This window comes from Carcharodon carcharias, chromosome 23, assembly GCF_017639515.1.
Source record: "Carcharodon carcharias isolate sCarCar2 chromosome 23, sCarCar2.pri, whole genome shotgun sequence".
NCBI lineage: Eukaryota > Metazoa > Chordata > Chondrichthyes > Lamniformes > Lamnidae > Carcharodon > Carcharodon carcharias.
In genome coordinates this window covers 1,456,807-1,477,173 of record NC_054489.1, presented here as the reverse complement: position 1 = coordinate 1,477,173, position 20,367 = coordinate 1,456,807, and the positions used below count along the sequence as shown (strand labels likewise).

General features: G+C 52.0%; 1 protein-coding gene across 5 annotated transcripts in view; it reads right to left on the bottom strand.

The window, feature by feature from the left end:
- The window catches only part of cntnap1 (contactin associated protein 1), a 1,152,571-nt gene that overhangs the window by 21,798 nt on the left and 1,110,406 nt on the right, over positions 1-20,367 (bottom strand). For 2 of the 5 annotated variants that reach the window (XM_041173305.1, XM_041173306.1), the window contains exons 14-18: positions 10,491-10,647; positions 10,144-10,271; positions 9,487-9,654; positions 8,680-8,898; positions 7,865-8,104 (exon numbers count right to left, since the gene is read on the bottom strand). In XM_041173305.1, coding sequence (XP_041029239.1) covers positions 7,865-8,104; positions 8,680-8,898; positions 9,487-9,654; positions 10,144-10,271; positions 10,491-10,647 — 912 coding nt within the window. The remainder of the gene's footprint in view (positions 1-7,864; positions 8,105-8,679; positions 8,899-9,486; positions 9,655-10,143; positions 10,272-10,490; positions 10,648-20,367) is intronic. The other 3 variants (XM_041173307.1, XM_041173308.1, XM_041173309.1) reach the window with 3 other exon arrangements.

Genomic DNA, 20,367 nt, shown 5'->3' with positions numbered 1-20,367 from the left:
TGGGTCTCCTGGCCCTTTCGGTGCTTTACTGGGGGTGCTCTAGATCTTTTAAGGCCTGCACTCTTCACAACTTGATGTTTAAAATATCTGTCAAAGGCTTTTAGTAGGTCACCAAATGTGGTTGAGGATTCATCTATACCTTGTCTTAGGATTACTTCATCCGCAAATATGCTAAAATAGTATAAAAACATATTAACTTGCAGTTCTTCTGATGTATTCCTATAATCTAAAAATGTTCTTCTCCAAGGGCCCCAATTTTAGGTCTGGTTTGGCCTTAGCCCCACCTGGTCTGGTAGTTTTAATTTTCTATCCATAGCCGTTTTTTATAACAGGTAGGTACCTCTTAAAATTTTTTTCTCTTCAAGGTGGCTCTGCAGCTGCCTTTTTTCTTCTCCCTTCGATCTTCCCGCGCTGGTCAGGTTTCAGAGCGTTCCCATTGTACTGGCGGGGCCAGTTTTTCACACCAATCGATTCTCCAGGAAACATCAAAACAAGTAGCTTGGGCCCAGCTACCTGCTCCTCTAAGCCTGGGAATCAACTGGGAAGCGATTTCTGAACTCTGCCTGCCATTTTTAAAAACTTTCTTTCCCTTCTGTCCAGCTCATCCCCCACATGTTATGGAGCTGGCTGTGGACCCGCTGCTGCAGCATCTTGCAGCTGTGCTGCAGATGTGCTGACCCTGATTGCTGCGTATTTTAAAAGGTAACCTCAGTTTTTTTTACTGTATTTTTCTCACCTTTCTTGTGATTTGGCCAGGTCTCTTGACTCTGTGTTCACTCAGGTCTGGCAATGGTCCTCCATGTGCCCTGGTGGAGTCCTTCAGCCTCCAGCTCTGCAAGGGAGATTTTTTTAAGATGATCTCCAACTCTGTCTTCAATTTAGGTGCACGTCTCTCAGGTCAGGCTTGTGTTTCTTTAGCTTTTTCATGCTTTGAGATTCTGGGTTCCATCTCCAGCTTCTCTGGGATTTCTGGATCCATCTTTCACTGCCACCATGTTGTAAGGTTGTTTGGTGTCTCACTAAGAGGTCTGGAGGCTTGTATGGTTGAACATAAACCATTTAATGGTAACTCATAACTATATACGTCTCCAAGGAGCAGCCCTCTGTGGGAGCTGTCTCCATGCTGGCTCCTTCCTCTCTACATCATACTGTGGGTGGTACTGTTCTCCAGTCCCACATTAACCCCTGTTCTGCCCAAACACTCTTATAATACATGATTATTTATTTAAATAAGACAGATGGGTTTCCTGCTGATCCCCCAGCTCAGCCCCATAATTCAGGAGTGGGTGGGAAGGTGATGGGATGGGCATGCACCCTATTTTACATGCACCCCTGCCAAAACCATGACCAATGGGGCACATATAATGTAACCCAGAGGGTAATCAGCCCCTCTGCACATACACACACACGTAATCAGCCCCTCTGCACACACACACACACACACACACGAGTAATCAGCCCCTCTGCACACACGCACATACACACACACACACGCACACGAGTAATCAACCCCTCTGCGCACACACACACACACACACACACGAGAAATCATCTCATCTGCACACACATACACACACACACACGAGTAATCAGTCCCTCTGCGCACACACACACACACACACCCGAGTAATCAGCCCCTCTACACACACGCACAAGAGTAATCAGACCCTCTGCACACACGCACACACACACGAGTAATCAGCCCCTCTGCACACACGCACAGACACACACACACACACGAGTAATCAGCCCCTCTGCACGCACACACACACACACGAGTAATCAACCCCTCTGCACACACGCACACACACACACACACACACACGAGTAATCAACCCCTCTGCACACACGCACACACACACACACACACACACACGAGTAATCAGCCCCTCTGCACACACGCACACACACACACACACACACACGAGTAATCAACCCCTCTGCACACACGCACACACACACACACACACACACACGAGTAATCAGTCCCTCTGCACACACACACACGAGTAATCAGCCCCTCTGCACACACGCACACACATACACACACACACGAGTAATCAGCCCCTCTGCACGCGCACACACACACACACACACGAGTAATCAGCCCCTCTGCACGCACACACACACACACACACGAGTAATCAGCCCCTCTGCACACACACACACACACACACACGAGTAATCAGTCCCTCTGCACACACACACACGAGTAATCAGCCCCTCTGCACACACGCACACACATACACACACACACGAGTAATCAGCCCCTCTGCACGCGCACACACACACACACACACGAGTAATCAGCCCCTCTGCACGCACACACACACACACACACGAGTAATCAGCCCCTCTGCACTCAGACACACACGAGTAATCAGCCCCTCTGCACATGCACACACACACGAGTAATCAGCCGCTCTACACACACACACACACACAGAGTAATCAGCCCCTCTGCACACACACACACATGAGTAATCAGCCCCTCTGCACTCACACACACACACACAGACACACACACACACGAGTAATCAGCCCCTCTGCACACGCACACACACACACACGAGTAATCAGCCGCTCTACACACACACACACACACACACACGAGTAATCAGCCCCTCTGCATACACGCATACACGAGTAATCAGCCCCTCTGCACACACGCACACAAACACACACGAGTAATCAGCCCCTCTGCACACACGCGCACACACACACACAAGTAATCAGCCCCTCTGCACACACGCACACACACACGAGTAATCAGCCCCTCTGCACACATGCACACACACACACACGAGTAATCAACCCTTCTGCACACACGCACACACACACACACACACGAGTAATCAACCCCTCTGCACACATGCACACACACACACACACACACACGAGTAATCAGCCCCTCTGCACACACGCACACACACACACACACACACACACACGAGTAATCAACCCCTCTGCACACACACACACACACACACACACACACACGAGTAATCAGCCCCTCTGCACACACACACACACACACACACACACACACACACACAAGTAATCAGCCCCTCTGCACACACATGCACACACACACGCACACACACACACGCACGCACACACACACACACACACGCACACACACACACACACACATGCACACACACACACACGCACACACACACACACACATGCACACACACACACACACACACACACATGAGTAATCAGCCCCTCTGCACACACACACACACGCACACACACACACACGCACACACACACACACACACACACACACGCACACACATGCACACACACACACACACACACACACACGAGTAATCAGCCCCTCTGCACACACACACACACACACACACACACACGAGTAATCAGCCCCTCTGCACACACACGCACACACACGCACACACACACACGCACACACACACACACACACACACACCGCACACACACACGCACACACACACACACACACATGCACACACACATACACACACACACACACACGAGTAATCAGCCCCTCTGCACACACACACACACACACACACACACACGCACACGAGTAATCAGCCCCTCTGCACACACACGCACACACACACGCACACACACACACGAGTAATCAGCCCCTCTGCACACACACACACACACATGCACACACACACACACGAGTAATCAGCCCCTCTGCACACACACACACACACACACACACACACGCACGCACGCACGCACGCACACACACACACACACACATGCACACTGTCATGATATTAATGAAGGAAAAAAACACCACATTTCACCCAGAAACAATGGACTTTAAAAACAGAACCTGAGTTTTTAAAAATGCACACAAGCCTCAGGCTGGACTGCTGCAGGGTGAGATAATGGAACCCACCCTGTTGCCAGACAAGATACATATAAAGACATCCAAAAAGTAATTGCTCCCTCTGGTAGAGACAATGGGACACCTCATCAATAAATCCTGTGAGCAATTCCCAGACTGATTTGTGAATTCACTTCCCACTTGGAAAAGACAAAGGAGGGGTTAAAAGTGAGCTGAAAAGTGCCCTGGTGTTTGTCTGTTGGTGGGTGTTCTGGAAGAGCAGGTGTTGGAAGTTTGACTCCGTAACAGCCACACACATTACCCCTGCAAATCGCCATTTTGTAGGTATCCCAATCTCTCTCTACCGGAATCAACACTACTGGAACCTCAAAACCGACTATTCCTCTACCGGAGTCAACACTATTGGAACGTTGAATCGCAACGCTCAATCACCTTGACTCCCCACGAGTCAAGGACTGTTCCATATATACCTTCCTTTATATCTACTTACTTCAAGCTAAATTCTTACTTTTAACCTGTATGACCATACATGCATGTGTTTGATCCTTTCTTGCCTTTAGTAGTTAATAAACTTACTTACCTTTAACTCAAGGAAGTCCAATTAAATTGGCTCCTTCAAAGCCAGAACGATTGGGTCTGGGAAAAGGTATCTGCAAAAGGGATCTTTTTTAGATTAAATCTTGTTGTGACCAACAGAGTGGGGGTGGGGTGGGGGGGGGGGCGGTGCGGATGGGCTGAATAAAGACAGGGATCCAGACCTCACCTGAGACATAACAATGTGAAGTTGTCCCAGGCAGACGGTGACAAATTGAGGGTCTCACCTGGATCAACAATTTTGGGGAACCTCACCCGGGGGGGGGGGGGCGGGTGTTGCCATAACAATGCACCAATGCACACACGCAGACACACACACACACCGCGGGTAATTAGCCCCTCAGCATGCACACACACATGCACACAGTAATCGGCATTCACTGATAAATGTGGTTTCCCCTGTTGGTACAAACTGATCCAAATTATTCCAAAATCCAGTAAATTCCAAAATCTGGAAATACTGTGGTCCCAAGTATTCTGGACAAGAAAGATTATAGTGAATTTATGACTTTGACTTGGGTGTGCAGGTCTCCATTTCAAAATTTAAGAATGACTCAAAACTTGGAAGCGCAGTGAACTTTCAGGAAGATGATGATAGACTTCAAGGAGAGATAGACAGATGGGTGGAACGAGCAGAAACGTGGCAGATGTGAAGAGATCCATTTTGGTAGAAATAATGAGGAGAGAATATAAATTGAAGAATACAATTCTAAACAGGGAACAGGAACAGAGGGAGCTAAGGATAAATGTGCACATATTATTGAATTTGCAGGTTGAGAAAGTGGTTAAAAAGGAATATGTATCCTGGGATTTATAAATTGGGGCTTTATAAATTGAGGCAGAGCAAAAAAAAACAAGGAATTTATGATGAATCTTTATAAAACACTGGCCTGGCCACAACTGGAGTCTTCTGCCTGATTCTGGGTACCACACTTTAGGAAGGATGTTAAGGATGTGGAAAAGATTCACAGGAATGGTTCCAGGGTGAGGGGCTTCAGTTACACGGACAGACTGCAGAGGCTGGGGCTGTTCTCCTAGAGATAATTTGATAGAGGTGTTCAAAATCATGAGGAATCTGGACAGGGTGGATAGAGAGAAATTGTTTCCATTGGTGGAAGGCTCAAGAACCAGGGGAAACAGGTTGGTAAAAGGACCAAAGGCGGCGTGAGAAAAAAACATTTCCTTATGCTGAGGGTCAGGAATACACTGTCTGAGAGTGTGGTAGAGGCAGGTTTCATTGTGGCTTCCTTGCAGGGCTAAGAGAGGCCTGGAGAGTGAGACTCACTAAATTGCCGTTGTGAAGAGCTGCATCAGGCTCAAGGGGCTGAATGCTCTCCTGTAACAAACATTCTATGGTGAAATGTCATAAGAACATAAATAGGAGCAGTAGGCCATTCAGCCCATCGAGCCTGCTCCGCCATTCAATACGATCATGGCTGATCTTGGGATTCAACTCCATTTTCCGGTCCACTCCCCATATCCCTTAAATCCCTGGGAGACCAAAAACTGTCTATTCTAGCCTTAAATGTATTCAACGATGGAGCATCCACAACCCTCTGGGATAGAGAATTCCAAAGATTTACAACCCTTTGAGCAAAGTAATTTCTCCTCATCTCAGTCAAAATGATTGGCCCCTTATCCTGAGACTGTGCCCCCGAGTTTTAGGTTCCCCGACCAGGGAAAACATCATCTCGTTGTCTACCTATCAAGCCCCTGCATAATCTTACATATTTCAATGAGATCACATTTCATTCTTCTAAGCACCAGAGAGTATAGACCCAAGCCACTCAGCCTCTCATCATAGGACAATCCTCTAATGGTGACCATGAAACTATCATCAATTGTTGTAAAAACCCACCTGGTTCACTAATGTCTTTCGCGGAAGGAAATCTGCCATCCTTACCTGGTGTGGCCTACACATGACTCCAGACCCACAGCAATGTGGTTGACTCTTAACTGCCTTCTGACTTGACCTAGCAAAGCCACAGTTCAAGGGCAATTAGGGATAGACAAGAAATGCTGACCTTGCCAGTGGTGCCCACATCTCATGAAAGAATAAATTTAAATTTCATCCCAGGGACCAATCTGTCTTGAACAGGTACAGAAAATAATCAAATAGACAAATGGAAAGCTGACCTTTCTAACTGCAGGTCTACAATACCAGGGGTAGCAGTCCTGCTTCAGCTGTACAAAGTCCTGGTTAGACCACACCTGGGGTATTGGGAGCAGTTCTGGGCACCACACCTCAGGAAGGATCTACTGGCCCTTGAGGGAGTAGAGTGTGGACTATCCAGAATGACACTGGATTCCAAAGGTTAAATTATGAGGAGAAATTACACAAACTAGGGTTGTATTCCCTGGAATTTAGAAGGTTAAGGGCTGATTTAATCAAAGTTTTCAAGATGTTAGGGAGAACAGATGGGGTAGAGGGAATCTATTTCCACTGGTTGGGGAGTTGAGGACTAGGGAGTATAGTTTAAAAATTGGAGTCAGGCCTTTCATGAGTAACATTAGGAACCACTTCTACACAAAGGGTGATAGAAGTTTGGAACTCTCTTCCACAAACAGCAGTTGATGCTCGATCAATTGTTAATTTTAAGAATTGATAGATGTTTTGTTATCCAAAGGTATTAGGGGACATGGGGAAAAGTGAGTCATTAGGGCTACAGATCTCATTGAATAGAGGAACAGGCTCAAAGGTTTAAATGGGCAATTTCTGTTGGTCCATTGTTATGAAAGTTCTGTTAATCTAGTACTGGATGTCGGACGGGCAGTCTGATAAATTTAGACAGTGGAGAAGTCGATGGTAGTGGTGGTGAGGCAAAGTTGGAGTCACATGAAAAGCAACATGTTTCCAATAATGATGCCAAGAGGCAGTATGTAGATAAGAGACATGAGGGAGGCAAGGACAGATCCCTGGGAAACACCGGAGGTAAACACGTGGGAACAAGAAGAGAAGCCATTGCAGGTGATTCCCGGATATGATTAGATAGATAAGAATGGAATCAGAGACAGCAATCCCACCCAGCTGGACAATTACTTAACCCTCTGCCTTAAATGAATGGTAATCACTGTTCAAATGGAGGAAAAGTAAGAGATTGGAAATGGGGATGGTAGTTTGCACGGACAGAGGGGTTAAATGCTTTTTTGAGGAGAGGAATGATAACAGCAAATTTGAAAGAGAGAGGAACAGTACCTGAGAGAGAACATCAGCTATCTTGGGGACCAGGAAGGGAAGTTGGGTGATCAGCATTTTGGTGGGAATAGAGTTTGGAGAGCAGGAGAGTGCGTGTCATGGCCAAGAACTCAGGGAGGGAATGGGGGGAAGATAGAAGAGAAACTAGAGAAAGATACTGGCTAGAGAATAACCCGGGCCTGTCACCAGATAACGCAGGTCTGTTTAAGAGCTGGTACCTTTATTGCAGAATGGCCCATCAAAGGCACTGGAATTGCAGTCACACTTGTACGTGCTGTACCTCTCGATACATCTCCCTCCGTTCTGACACAGCATTTCAGGACTACTGCATTGTCCCACACAGCCTGCATTCACTCCCTCTGTCACATTGGCTTCCCGTTCCAGGTTCAGGATTTCTCCGTTCATTCTTAGCCCACGCAGGCAGCCAAAGAAAGCATTCAGCCTGTACTCGGCTGCCCCTGTCACACAAAACAGCAACAGGCTCAGCTACAGAGGCAGGAATAAGATCACATCTGGACTGTGAGAGATACACTGAGCTCCTCCCAGAGACCGGCTGTAGCCAAATTAAAATTCAGGCCCTCGCAACATCTTGTTAATCGCCCAGCCAAAGGATGTCTTTCAACAAAAATAAATAAATAATGCAGCAATGAGCAAGAACAAAGTACAAAAAATTTGGAATGGACGACATGTGGCAGATCTCAGCACAGTCACATCTCGCTAAGCTTTCCACCCTGGAATGTCACTTTCAGACACTGACTGAGTGCTGGACAGGGGGAGTCTAGTGTTCCTGGGGTTAGCTACTACCTGTCAGACAGAAGGCAATCCTAAACATAGAAATCCAGCAAATTCCACAGCTCAGGAACATAAAAATCTTCCTCTCCAGCCCGTCTTCTCTTTCCCACATTTAGAGTCACAATTGCAATTTCCATTAGACAGTCTCAGGCTGGAATCTGATCTTCACACTGAAAACACACAGCTTTCTAGGTGATCTTTGTACTTCACTGGAACCTGAGTTGAGGAATTTGAAACTTACCCACGAACAGCGGCTTTTCAAGCTTCAGGGATACATAGCTCTGTGGTGGCGCCTCTCTCACTTTCCAAGGCAACTCATCCAGCCGCAAACGGGTAAACTTTACGTTGATCTCAGCCTCCACGAAATGCCAGGCATCATCATTCAGTGGGGCCGCAGCTTCCACCTGTAGCTCCTGCGGCCCATCGCCCACATCAAAGGAGAACGCAACCACCAGCTCTGCTGCAAAACACCAGGGCGGAGGTCAGGGGGTCACTTGCTGAACACAAGGGTTGGAGGTCACGCACCAAACCTGTGGGGTCGGGGGGACACTCACTGAAGCTGGGGTCAAGAGGGTCACACACACAACCCATGGAGTCAGTGGTCACACACTGACCCGGGGATGGCGAGGGGGGGGAGGGGGGGACTCATTCCAGCAGCCGACACCTCATTCTACACCTCGAACAGCTCATTCTACACCTCGAACAGCTCATTCTACACCTCGAACAGCTCATTCTACACCTCGAACAGTTAGCTGTAAATTGTCAGAGTGAGAGAGAATGTGAGCTGAAATCAGGATCATAAATCACAGGGAAAAGGAGAAATGGAGGGAGAGACCAAGATGGGGGGAGAAATGGGGGTAGATCTCAGGAGCCGGCTCACTTTGCTTCAGGATTTTGTTGCTACCTCTTCAGTCAGTCAGAGTTTTGTCTCCGTTACCTAATCTGTTAAATTATTTCAATAATTCCTCACTTTGGGTTAATAGCCTTTTTTCAATATGCTTTAATTTTTTACTTTACCGCATCCATAACTTCAAATAATAAAACTCACATTTCAGTTCCAGTCGTATAAAGTTCCTGTATCCTGAATTCTCCAGGAAGACGCCATAGGAGGATGTGGTTTTAAAATTGAAAGAAATGTCAGCACTGGGGCCAGGACTGAAGCTCGGAAACATAAGGTAATTCCCATGAACAAATGAGGCAGAGTTCCAGGATCCCCCTGTGAAAGAAACAAACCCTTCAATGTAGGGCCAGCTAACAATAATTCCAATAAAATCCCATCAACTTCCCTGTAAAGCAACACAACTGTCCCCACCACCACCCAAAACCCAGCAACAATTCCCCCCCTCCTCACTCCCCGCTCGGGGTCCAGTGACAATGCGCCCCTTCCCCCTCAGCCCTCCCCGCCTCCAGTGGCCAGAACACCACCTCCCCTCGCCCACCCCTAAGGTGACCCTTCTCCTCCTCAGGTCCAGTGATACTGCTCCATCTTCCTGCCCATCCCCAGGGACCTATCCGATGAAAGCTCAGTGACCTGAAGCACTAACTCTTTTTCTCCCTCCACAGAAGCTGTCAGACCTGTTGAACATTTCCAGGATTTTCTGTTTTTATTTCAGGTTTCCAGCTTTAATTTCTGCTTTCATTTTACTATCAAGTGCCTACTGTCCACATCCAAATCCCACAAACTGCCTCGCCCTAGGACACTCACCATCTCCATAGCAACGTAAAGGTCCCACATTAAATCGAGCCTCAGAGCCTGAGCGGCCTGTGTCGCCAACAACAACTTTAGTAACTGGCAGATCCTCCTTATACGTTAGCAAACCTCGGTCATACTTCCTGGTGAAGCCAGAGAGATTAGTCTTAGAGAGAGAGAGAGGAAGAGAGAGATACATATACGGCCGGGGGGGGAGGGTGGGGTGGGGGGGGGGGGGGATAGGAGCAGGGCCACAGTCAGAGACATTTTCCAGATGTCCTTTAATAAACACAATGAAATATTTTGAGAATAGACAGGATGGTTCTCCCTCTCAGAGACAGGAACCACACAGCTAGACTCACCACTGCCTGTAGTCTGCATCACAGTTGCAGTAATACTTTGGGTCAGTGCAAGTTCTCTCCATCCCACAGGAACATCTCTGACTCCCAGGACTCGCACCTCCCCAGTAGAAATGTTTCTCAGATCCACGGCCCAGCCACCAGGAGAAGGGCAGCCCAGCTAAGAGGAAAAATCACAGAGAGACAGGCAGAGAAATCACAGAGAGACAGGCAGAGAAATCACAGAGACAGGCCGAGGATTCCCAGAGGGACAGGCAGAGGATTCCTAGAGGGACAGGCAGAGGAATCACAGAGGGACAGGCAGAGGAATCACAGAGGGACAGGCAGAGGAATCACAGAGGGACAGGCAGAAGAATCACAGAGGGACAGGCAGAGGAATCACAGAGGGACAGGCAGAGGATTCCTAGAGGGACAGGCAGAGGAATCACAGAGGGACAGGCAGAGGAATCACAGAGGGACAGGCAGAGGAATCACAGAGGGACAGGCAGAGGATTCCTAGAGGGACAGGCAGAGGATTCCTAGAGGGACAGGCAGAGGATTCCTAGAGGGACAGGCAGAGGAATCACAGAGGGACAGGCAGAGGAATCACAGAGGGACAGGCAGAGGATTCCTAGAGGGACAGGCACAGGATTCCTAGAGGGACAGGCAGAGGATTCCTAGAGGGACAGGCAGAGGAATCACAGAGGGACAGGCAGAGGAATCACAGAGGGACAGGCAGAAGAATCACAGAGGGACAGGCAGAGGAATCACAGAGGGACAGGCAGAGGAATCACAGAGGGACAGGCAGAGGATTCCTAGAGGGACAGGCAGAGGAATCACAGAGGGACAGGCAGAGGATTCCCAGAGGGACAGGCAGAGGAATCACAGAGGGACAGGCAGAGGAATCACAGAGGGACAGGCAGAGGAATCACAGAGGGACAGGCAGAGGATTCCTAGAGGGACAGGCAGAGGGTTCCTAGAGGGACAGGCAGAGGATTCCTAGAGGGACAGGCAGAGGAATCACAGAGGGACAGGCAGAGGAATCACAGAGGGACAGGCAGAGGATTCACAGAGGGACAGGCAGAGGAATCACAGAGGGACAGGCAGAGGAATCACAGAGGGACAGGCAGAGGAATCACAGAGGGACAGGCAGAGGATTCACAGAGGGACAGGCAGAGGAATCACAGAGGGACAGGCAGAGGAATCACAGAGGGACAGGCAGAGGAATCACAGAGGGACAGGCAGAGGATTCCCAGAGGGACAGGCAGAGGAATCACAGAGGGACAGGCAGAGGAATGACAGAGGGACAGGCAGAGGAATCACAGAGGGACAGGCAGAGGATTCCTAGAGGGACAGGCAGAGGATTCCTAGAGGGACAGGCAGAGGAATCACAGAGGGACAGGCAGAGGAATCACAGAGGGACAGGCAGAGGATTCACAGAGGGACAGGCAGAGGAATCACAGAGGGACAGGCAGAGGAATCACAGAGGGACAGGCAGAGGAATCACAGAGGGACAGGCAGAGGATTCCCAGAGGGACAGGCAGAGGAATCACAGAGGGACAGGCAGAGGATTCCTAGAGGGACAGGCAGAGGATACCTAGAGGGACAGGCAGAGGAATCACAGAGGGACAGGCAGAGGATTCCCAGAGGGACAGGCAGAGGAATCACAGAGGGACAGGCAGAGGAATCACAGAGGGACAGGCAGAGGAATCACAGAGGGACAGGCAGAGGAATCACAGAGGGACAGGCAGAGGATTCCTAGAGGGACAGGCAGAGGAATCACAGAGGGACAGGCAGAGGAATCACAGAGGGACAGGCAGAGGATTCCTAGAGGGACAGGCAGAGGAATCACAGAGGGACAGGCAGAGGATTCCCAAGAGGGACAGGCAGAGGAATCACAGAGGGGACAGGCAGAGGATTCCTAGAGGGACAGGCAGAGAATCACAGACCAGAGGATTCCTAGGGACAGGAAGAGGATTCTAGAGGGACAGGCAGAGGTATCACTAGAGGGACAGGCAGAGGATTCCTAGAGGGACAGGCAGAGGATCACAGAGGGACAGGCAGAGGATTCACAGAGGGACAGGCAGAGGATTCCTAGAGGGACAGGCAGAGGAATCACAGAGGGGACAGGCAGAGGATTCCTAGAGGGACAGGCAGAGGATTCCTAGAGGGGACAGCAGAGGAATCACAGAGGGACAGGCAGAGGATTCACAGAGGGACAGGCAGAGGATTCCTAGAGGACAGGCAGAGGAATCACAGAGGGACAGGCATAGGAATCACAGAGGGACAGGCAGAGGATTCACTAGAGGGACAGGCAGAGGATTCCCTAGAGGGACAGGCGAGAATCACAGAGGTTCCTAGAGGGACCAGGCAGAGGGGACAGCAGAGATTCCAGAGGGACAGGCAGGGATTCCTAGAGGGACAGGAAGAGGAATCACAGAGGGACAGGCAGAGGATTCCTAGAGGGACAGGCAGAGGAATCACAGAGGGACAGGCAGAGGATTCCTAGAGGGACATGCAGAGGAATCACAGAGGGACAGGCAGAGGATTCCTAGGGGACAGGAAGAGGAATCACAGAGGGACAGGCAGAGGATTCACTAGAGGGGACAGGCAGAGGATTCCTAGAGGGACAGGCAGAGGATTCCTAGAGGGACAGGCAGAGGAATCACAGAGGGACAGGCAGAGGATTCCGTAGGAGGGACAGGCAGAGAATCACAGAGGGACAGGCAGAGGATTCCTAGAGGGACAGGCAGAGGATTCCAGAGGGACATGCAGAGGAATCACAGAGGGACAGGGCAGAGGAAGCACAGAGAGTCAGGCAGTGGAATCACAGAGGGACAGGCAGAGGATTCCAGTGGGACAGGCAGAGGAATCACAGAGGGACAGGCTGAGGAATCACAGAGGGACAGGCAGATGATTCCTAGAGGGACAGGCAGAGCATCACAGAGGGACAGCAGAGGAGATCACAGAGGGGACAGAGCAGAGGAATCACAGAGAGACAGGCAGAGGATTCCAGAGGGACAGGCAGAGGATCACATAGGTACAGGCAGAGGAACCACATGAGGGAGCAGGCAGAGGATTGCCCCAGAGGGACAGCAGAGGAATCACAGAGGGACAGGCAGAGGATTCCAGAGGGACAGGCAGGGGATCACAGAGGGACAGGCAGAGGATTCCCAGAGGGAGAGGCAGAGGAATCACAGAGGGACAGGCAGAGGAATCACAGAGGGACAGGCAGAGGATTCCCAGAGGGACAGGCAGAGGAATCACAGAGGGACATGGCAGAGGAATCACAGAGGGACAGGCAGAGGTATCACAGAGGACAGGCAGAGGATTCCTAGAGGACAGGCAGAGGATTCCTAGAGGGACAGGCAGAGGAATCACAGAGGGACAGGCAGAGGAATCACAGAGGGACAGGCAGAGGATTCCTAGAGGGACAGGCAGAGGAATCACAGAGGGACAGGGCAGAGGATTCCTAGAGGGACAGGCAGAGGAATCACAGAGGACAGACAGAGGAATCACAGAGGGTCAGGCAGAGATTCCTAGAGGGACAGGCAGAGGAATCACAGAGGGGACAGGCAGAGGATTCTAGAGGGACAGGCAGAGGAATCACAGAGGGACAGGCAGAGGATTCTAGAGGGGACAGGCAGAGGAATCACAGAGGGACAGGCAGAGGATTCCTAGAGGGACAGGCAGAGGATTCCTAGAGGGACAGGCAGAGGATTCCTATAGGGACAGGGCAGAGGAATTCTCAGAGGACAGGCAGAGGATCACAGAGGGACAGGCAGAGGATTCTAGAGGGGACAGGCAGAGGAATCCAGAGGGGACAGGCAGAGGATCACAGAGGGACAGGCAGAGGATTCCTAGAGGGACAGGCAGAGGATTCCTAGAGGGACAGGCAGAGGAATCACAGAGGGACAGGCAGAGGAATCACAGAGGGACAGGCAGAGGAATCACAGAGGGACAGGCAGAGGAATCACAGAGGGACAGGCAGAGGATTCCTAGAGGGACAGGCAGAGGATTCCTAGAGGGACAGGCAGAGGAATCACAGAGGGACAGGCAGAGGAATCACAGAGGGACAGGCAGAGGATTCCTAGAGGGACAGGCAGAGGATTCCTAGAGGGACAGGCAGAGGAATCACAGAGGGACAGGCAGAGGATTCCTAGAGGGACAGGCAGAGGAATCACAGAGGGACAGGCAGAGGATTCCTAGAGGGACAGGCAGAGGAATCACAGAGGGACAGGCAGAGGATTCCTAGAGGGACAGGAAGAGGAATCACAGAGGGACAGGCAGAGGATACCTAGAGGGACAGGCAGAGGATTCCTAGAGGGACAGGCAGAGGATTCCTAGAGGGACAGGCAGAGGAATCACAGAGGGACAGGCAGAGGATTCCAGAGGGACAGGCAGAGGAATCACAGAGGGACAGGCAGAGGAATCACAGAGGGACAGGCAGAGGATTCACAGAGGGACAGGCAGAGGAATCACAGAGGGACAGGCAGAGGATTCACAGAGGGACAGGCAGAGGAATCACAGAGGGACAGGCAGAGGAATCACAGAGGGACAGGCAGAGGAATCACAGAGGGACAGGCAGAGGAATCACTAGAGGGACAGGCAGAGGAATCACAGAGGGACAGGCAGAGGAATCACAGAGGGACAGGCAGAGGAATCCAGAGGGACAGGCAGAGGATTCCAGAGGGACAGGCAGAGGAATCTAGAGGGACAGGCAGAGGAATCACAGAGGGACAGGCAGAGGATTCCCAGAGGGACAGGCAGAGGAATCACAGAGGGACAGGCAGAGGATTCCTAGAGGGACAGGCAGAGAATCACAGAGGGACAGGCAGAGGAATCCTAGAGGGACAGGCAGAGGAATCACAGAGGGACAGGCAGAGGATTCCAAGAGGGACAGGCAGAGGATTCCCAGAGGGACAGGCAGAGGAATCACAGAGGGACAGGCAGAGGATTCCCAGAGGGACAGGCAGAGGAATCACAGAGGGACAGGCAGAGGATTCCCAGAGGGACAGGCAGAGGAATCACAGAGGGACAGGCAGAGGATTCCCAGAGGGAGAGGCAGAGGAATCACAGAGGGACAGGCAGAGGAATCACAGAGGGACAGGCAGAGGATTCCCAGAGGGACAGGCAGAGGAATCACAGAGGGACAGGCAGAGGATTCCCAGAGGGACAGGCAGAGGAATCACAGAGGGACAGGCAGAGGTATCACAGAGGGACAGGCAGAGGATTCCTAGAGGGACAGGCAGAGGATTCCTAGAGGGACAGGCAGAGGAATCACAGAGGGACAGGCAGAGGAATCACAGAGGGACAGGCAGAGGATTCCTAGAGGGACAGGCAGAGGAATCACAGAGGGACAGGCAGAGGATTCCTAGAGGGACAGGCAGAGGAATCACAGAGGGACAGACAGAGGAATCACAGAGGGTCAGGCAGAGGATTCCTAGAGGGACAGGCAGAGGAATCACAGAGGGACAGGCAGAGGATTCCTAGAGGGACAGGCAGAGGAATCACAGAGGGACAGGCAGAGGATTCCTAGAGGGACAGGCAGAGGAATCACAGAGGGACAGGCAGAGGATACCTAGAGGGACAGGCAGAGGATTCCTAGAGGGACAGGCAGAGGATTCCTAGAGGGACAGGCAGAGGATTCCTAGAGGGACAGGCAGAGGAATCACAGAGGGACAGGCAGAGGATTCCTAGAGGGACAGGCAGAGGAATCAGAGGGACAGGCAGAGGAATCACAGAGGGACAGGCAGAGGATTCCTAGAGGGACAGGCAGAGGATTCCTAGAGGGACAGGCAGAGGATTCCTAGAGGGACAGGCAGAGGAATCACAGAGGGACAGGCAGAGGATTCCTAGAGGGACAGGCAGAGGATTCCTAGAGGGACAGGCAGAGGAATCACAGAGGGACAGGCAGAGGATTCCTAGAGGGACAGGCAGAGGAATCACAGAGGGACAGGCAGAGGAATCACAGAGGGACAGGCAGAGGATTCCAAGAGGGACAGGCAGAGCATTCCTAGAGGGACAGGCAGAGGATTCCTAGAGGGACAGGCCGAGGATTCCCAGAGGGACAGGCAGAGGATTCCCAGAGGGACAGGCAGAGGATTCCCAGAGGGACAGGCAGAGGAATCACAGAGGGACAGGCAGAGGATTCCTAGAGGGACAGGCAGAGGAATCACAGAGGGACAGGCAGAGGAATCACAGAGGGACAGGCAGAGGAATCACAGAGGGAGAGGCAGAGGATTCCTAGAGGGACAGGCAGAGGAATCACAGAGGGACAGGCAGAGGAATCACAGAGGGACAGGCAGAGGAATCACAGAGGGACAGGCAGAGGAATCACAGAGGGACAGGCAGAGCATTCCTAGAGGGACAGGCAGAGGAATCACAGAGGGACAGGCAGAGGAATCACAGAGGGACAGGCAGAGGATTCCTAGAGGGACAGGCAGAGGAATCACAGAGGGACAGGCAGAGGAATCACAGAGGGACAGGCAGAGGAATCACAGAGGGACAGGCAGAGGATTCCTAGAGGGACAGGCAGAGGATTCCTAGAGGGACAGGCAGAGGATTCCTAGAGGGACAGGCAGAGGATTCCTAGAGGGACAGGCAGAGGATTCCTAGAGGGACAGGCAGAGGAATCACAGAGGGACAGGCAGAGGAATCACAGAGAGACAGGCAGAGGAATCACAGAGGGACAGGCAGAGGATTCCTAGAGGGACAGGCAGAGGATTCCTAGAGGGACAGGCAGAGGAATCACAGAGGGACAGGCAGAGGAATCACAGAGGGACAGGCAGAGGAATCACAGAGAGACAGGTAGAGGAATCACAGAGGGACAGGCAGAGGAATCACAGAGGGACAGGCAGAGGAATCACAGAGGGACAGGCAGAGGATTCCTAGAGGGACAGGCAGAGGATTCCCAGAGGGACAGGCAGAGGATTCCCAGAGGGACAGGCAGAGGATTCCTAGAGGGACAGGCCGAGGAATCACAGAGGGACAGGCAGAGGATTCCTAGAGGGACAGGCAGAGGATTCCTAGAGGGACAGGCAGAGGATTCCTAGAGGGACAGGCAGAGGATTCCTAGAGGGACAGGCAGAGGAATCACAGAGGGACAGGCAGAGGAATCACAGAGTGACAGGCAGAGGAATCACAGAGGGACAGGCAGAGGATTCCTAGAGGGACAGGCAGAGGATTCCTAGAGGGACAGGCAGAGGAATCACAGAGGGACAGGCAGAGGAATCACAGAGAGACAGGCAGAGGAATCACAGAGGGACAGGCAGAGGAATCACAGAGGGACAGGCAGAGGAATCACAGAGCGACAGGCAGAGGAATCACAGAGGGACAGGCAGAGGATTCCTAGAGGGACAGGCAGAGGATTCCCAGAGGGACAGGCAGAGGATTCCCAGAGGGACAGGCAGAGGATTCCTAGAGGGACAGGCAGAGGAATCACAGAGGGACAGGCAGAGGAATCCCAGAGGGACAGGCAGAGGAATCACAGAGGGACAGGCAGAGGAATCACAGAGGACAGGCAGAGGAATGCACAGAGGGACAGGCAGAGATCCAGAGACAGTCAGAGGGGGGGGGAAAAATCACAGAGGGAACAGGCTTGAGGAATCACAGAGGGGGACAGGCAGAGGAATCACAGAGGGACAGGCAGAGGAATCACAGAGGGACAGGCAGAGGATTCCAGAGGGACAGGCAGAGGAATCACAGAGGGACAGGCAGAGGAAACACAGAGGACAGGCAGAGGATTCCAGAGGGACAGGCAGAGGATTCCTAGAGGGACAGGCAGAGGATTCCAGAGGGACAGCAGAGGAATCACAGAGGGACAGGCAGAGGATTCCCAGAGGGACAGGCAGAGGAATCACAGAGGGACAGGCAGAGGATTCCCTAGAGGGACAGGCAGAGGAATCACAGAGGACAGGCAGAGGAATCACAGAGGGCCAGGCAGGAGATTCCTAGAGGGACAGGCAGAGGAATCACAGAGGGACAGGCAGAGGATTCCTAGAGGGCCAGGCAGAGGATTCTAGAGGGACAGGCAGAGGAATCCACAGAGGGACAGGCAGAGGTATCACAGAGGGACAGGCAGAGGATTCCCAGAGGGACAGGCAGAGGAATCACAGAGGTACAGGCAGAGGAACCACAGAGGGACAGGCAGAGGATTCCCAAGGGACAGGCAGAGGAATCACAGAGGGACAGGCAGAGGATTCCAGAGGGACAGGCAGAGGACTCAGAGGGACAGCAAGAGGATCACAGAGGGACAGGCAGAGGATTCCCAGAGGGACAGGCAGAGGATTCCCAGAGGGACAGGCAGAGGATTCCAGAGGGACAGGCAGAGGAATCACAGAGGGACAGGCAGAGGAATCACAGAGGGACAGGCAGGAGGAATCACAGAGGGACAGGCAGAGGATTCAGAGGGACAGGCAGAGGAAATCCAGAGGGACAGGCAGAGGAATCACAGAGGGACAGGCAGAGGAATCACAGAGGGACAGGCAGAGGGAATGCACAGAGGGACAGGCAGAGGAATCACAGAGGGACAGGCAGAGGAATCACAGAGGGACAGGCAGAGGATTCCTAGAGGGACAGGCAGAGGACTCACAGAGGGACAGGCAGAGGATCTCAGAGGGACAGGCAGAGGAATCACAGAGGGACAGGCAGGAATCACAGAGGACAGGCAGAGGATTCTAGAGGGACAGGCAGAGGAATCCAGAGGGACAGGCAGAGGAATCCTAGAGGACAGGCAGAGGAATCCAGAGGGACAGGCAGAGGAATCCTAGAGGGACAGGCAGAGGAATCACAGAGGGACAGGCAGAGGAATCACAGAGGGAACAGGCAGAGGAATCCTAGAGGGACAGCAGAGGATTCCCTAGAGGGACAGGCAGAGGATTCCTAGAGGGACAGGCAGAGGAATCACAGAGGGCCAGGCAGAGGAATCACAGAGGGACAGGCAGAGGAATCACAGAGGGACAGGCAGAGGAATCACAAGGAGGGTACAGGCCGCAGGAATCACAGAGGGACAGGCAGAGGAATCACAGAGGGACAGGCAGAGGAATCAACGACAGGCAGAGGAATCACAGAGGGACAGGCAGAGGATTCATAGAGGGACAGGCAGAGGAATCACAGAGGGACAGGCAGAGGAATCACAGAGGGACAGGCAGAGGAATCACAGAGGACAGGCAGAGGATTCCTAGAGGGACAGGCAGAGGAATCACAGAGGGACAGGCAGAGGATTCCCAGAGGGACAGGCAGAGGAATCACAGAGGGACAGGCAGAGGATCCTAGAGGGACAGGCAGAGGAATCACAGAGGACAGGCAGAGGATTCCTAGAGGGGACAGGCAGAGGATTCTAGAGGGACAGGCAGAGGATTCCCTAGAGGGACAGGCAGAGGATTCCTAGAGGGAAGGGCAGAGGAATCTCAGAGGGACAGGCAGAGGAATTCACAGAGGGACAGGCAGAGGATTCCCAGAGGGACAGGCAGAGGAATCACAGAGGGACAGGCAGAGGAATCACAGAGGGACAGGCAGAGGAATCACAGAGGGACAGGCAGAGGAATCACAGAGGGACAGGCAGAGGATTCCTAGAGGGACAGGCAGAGGAATCACAGAGGGACAGGCAGAGGAATCACAGAGGGACAGGCAGAGGAATCACAGAGGGACAGGCAGAGGAATCACAGAGGGACAGGCAGAGCATTCCTAGAGGGACAGGCAGAGGAATCACAGAGGGACAGGCAGAGGAATCACAGAGGGACAGGCAGAGGATTCCTAGAGGGACAGGCAGAGGAATCACAGAGGGACAGGCAGAGGAATCACAGAGGGACAGGCAGAGGAATCACAGAGGGACAGGCAGAGGATTCCTAGAGGGACAGGCAGAGGATTCCTAGAGGGACAGGCAGAGGATTCCTAGAGG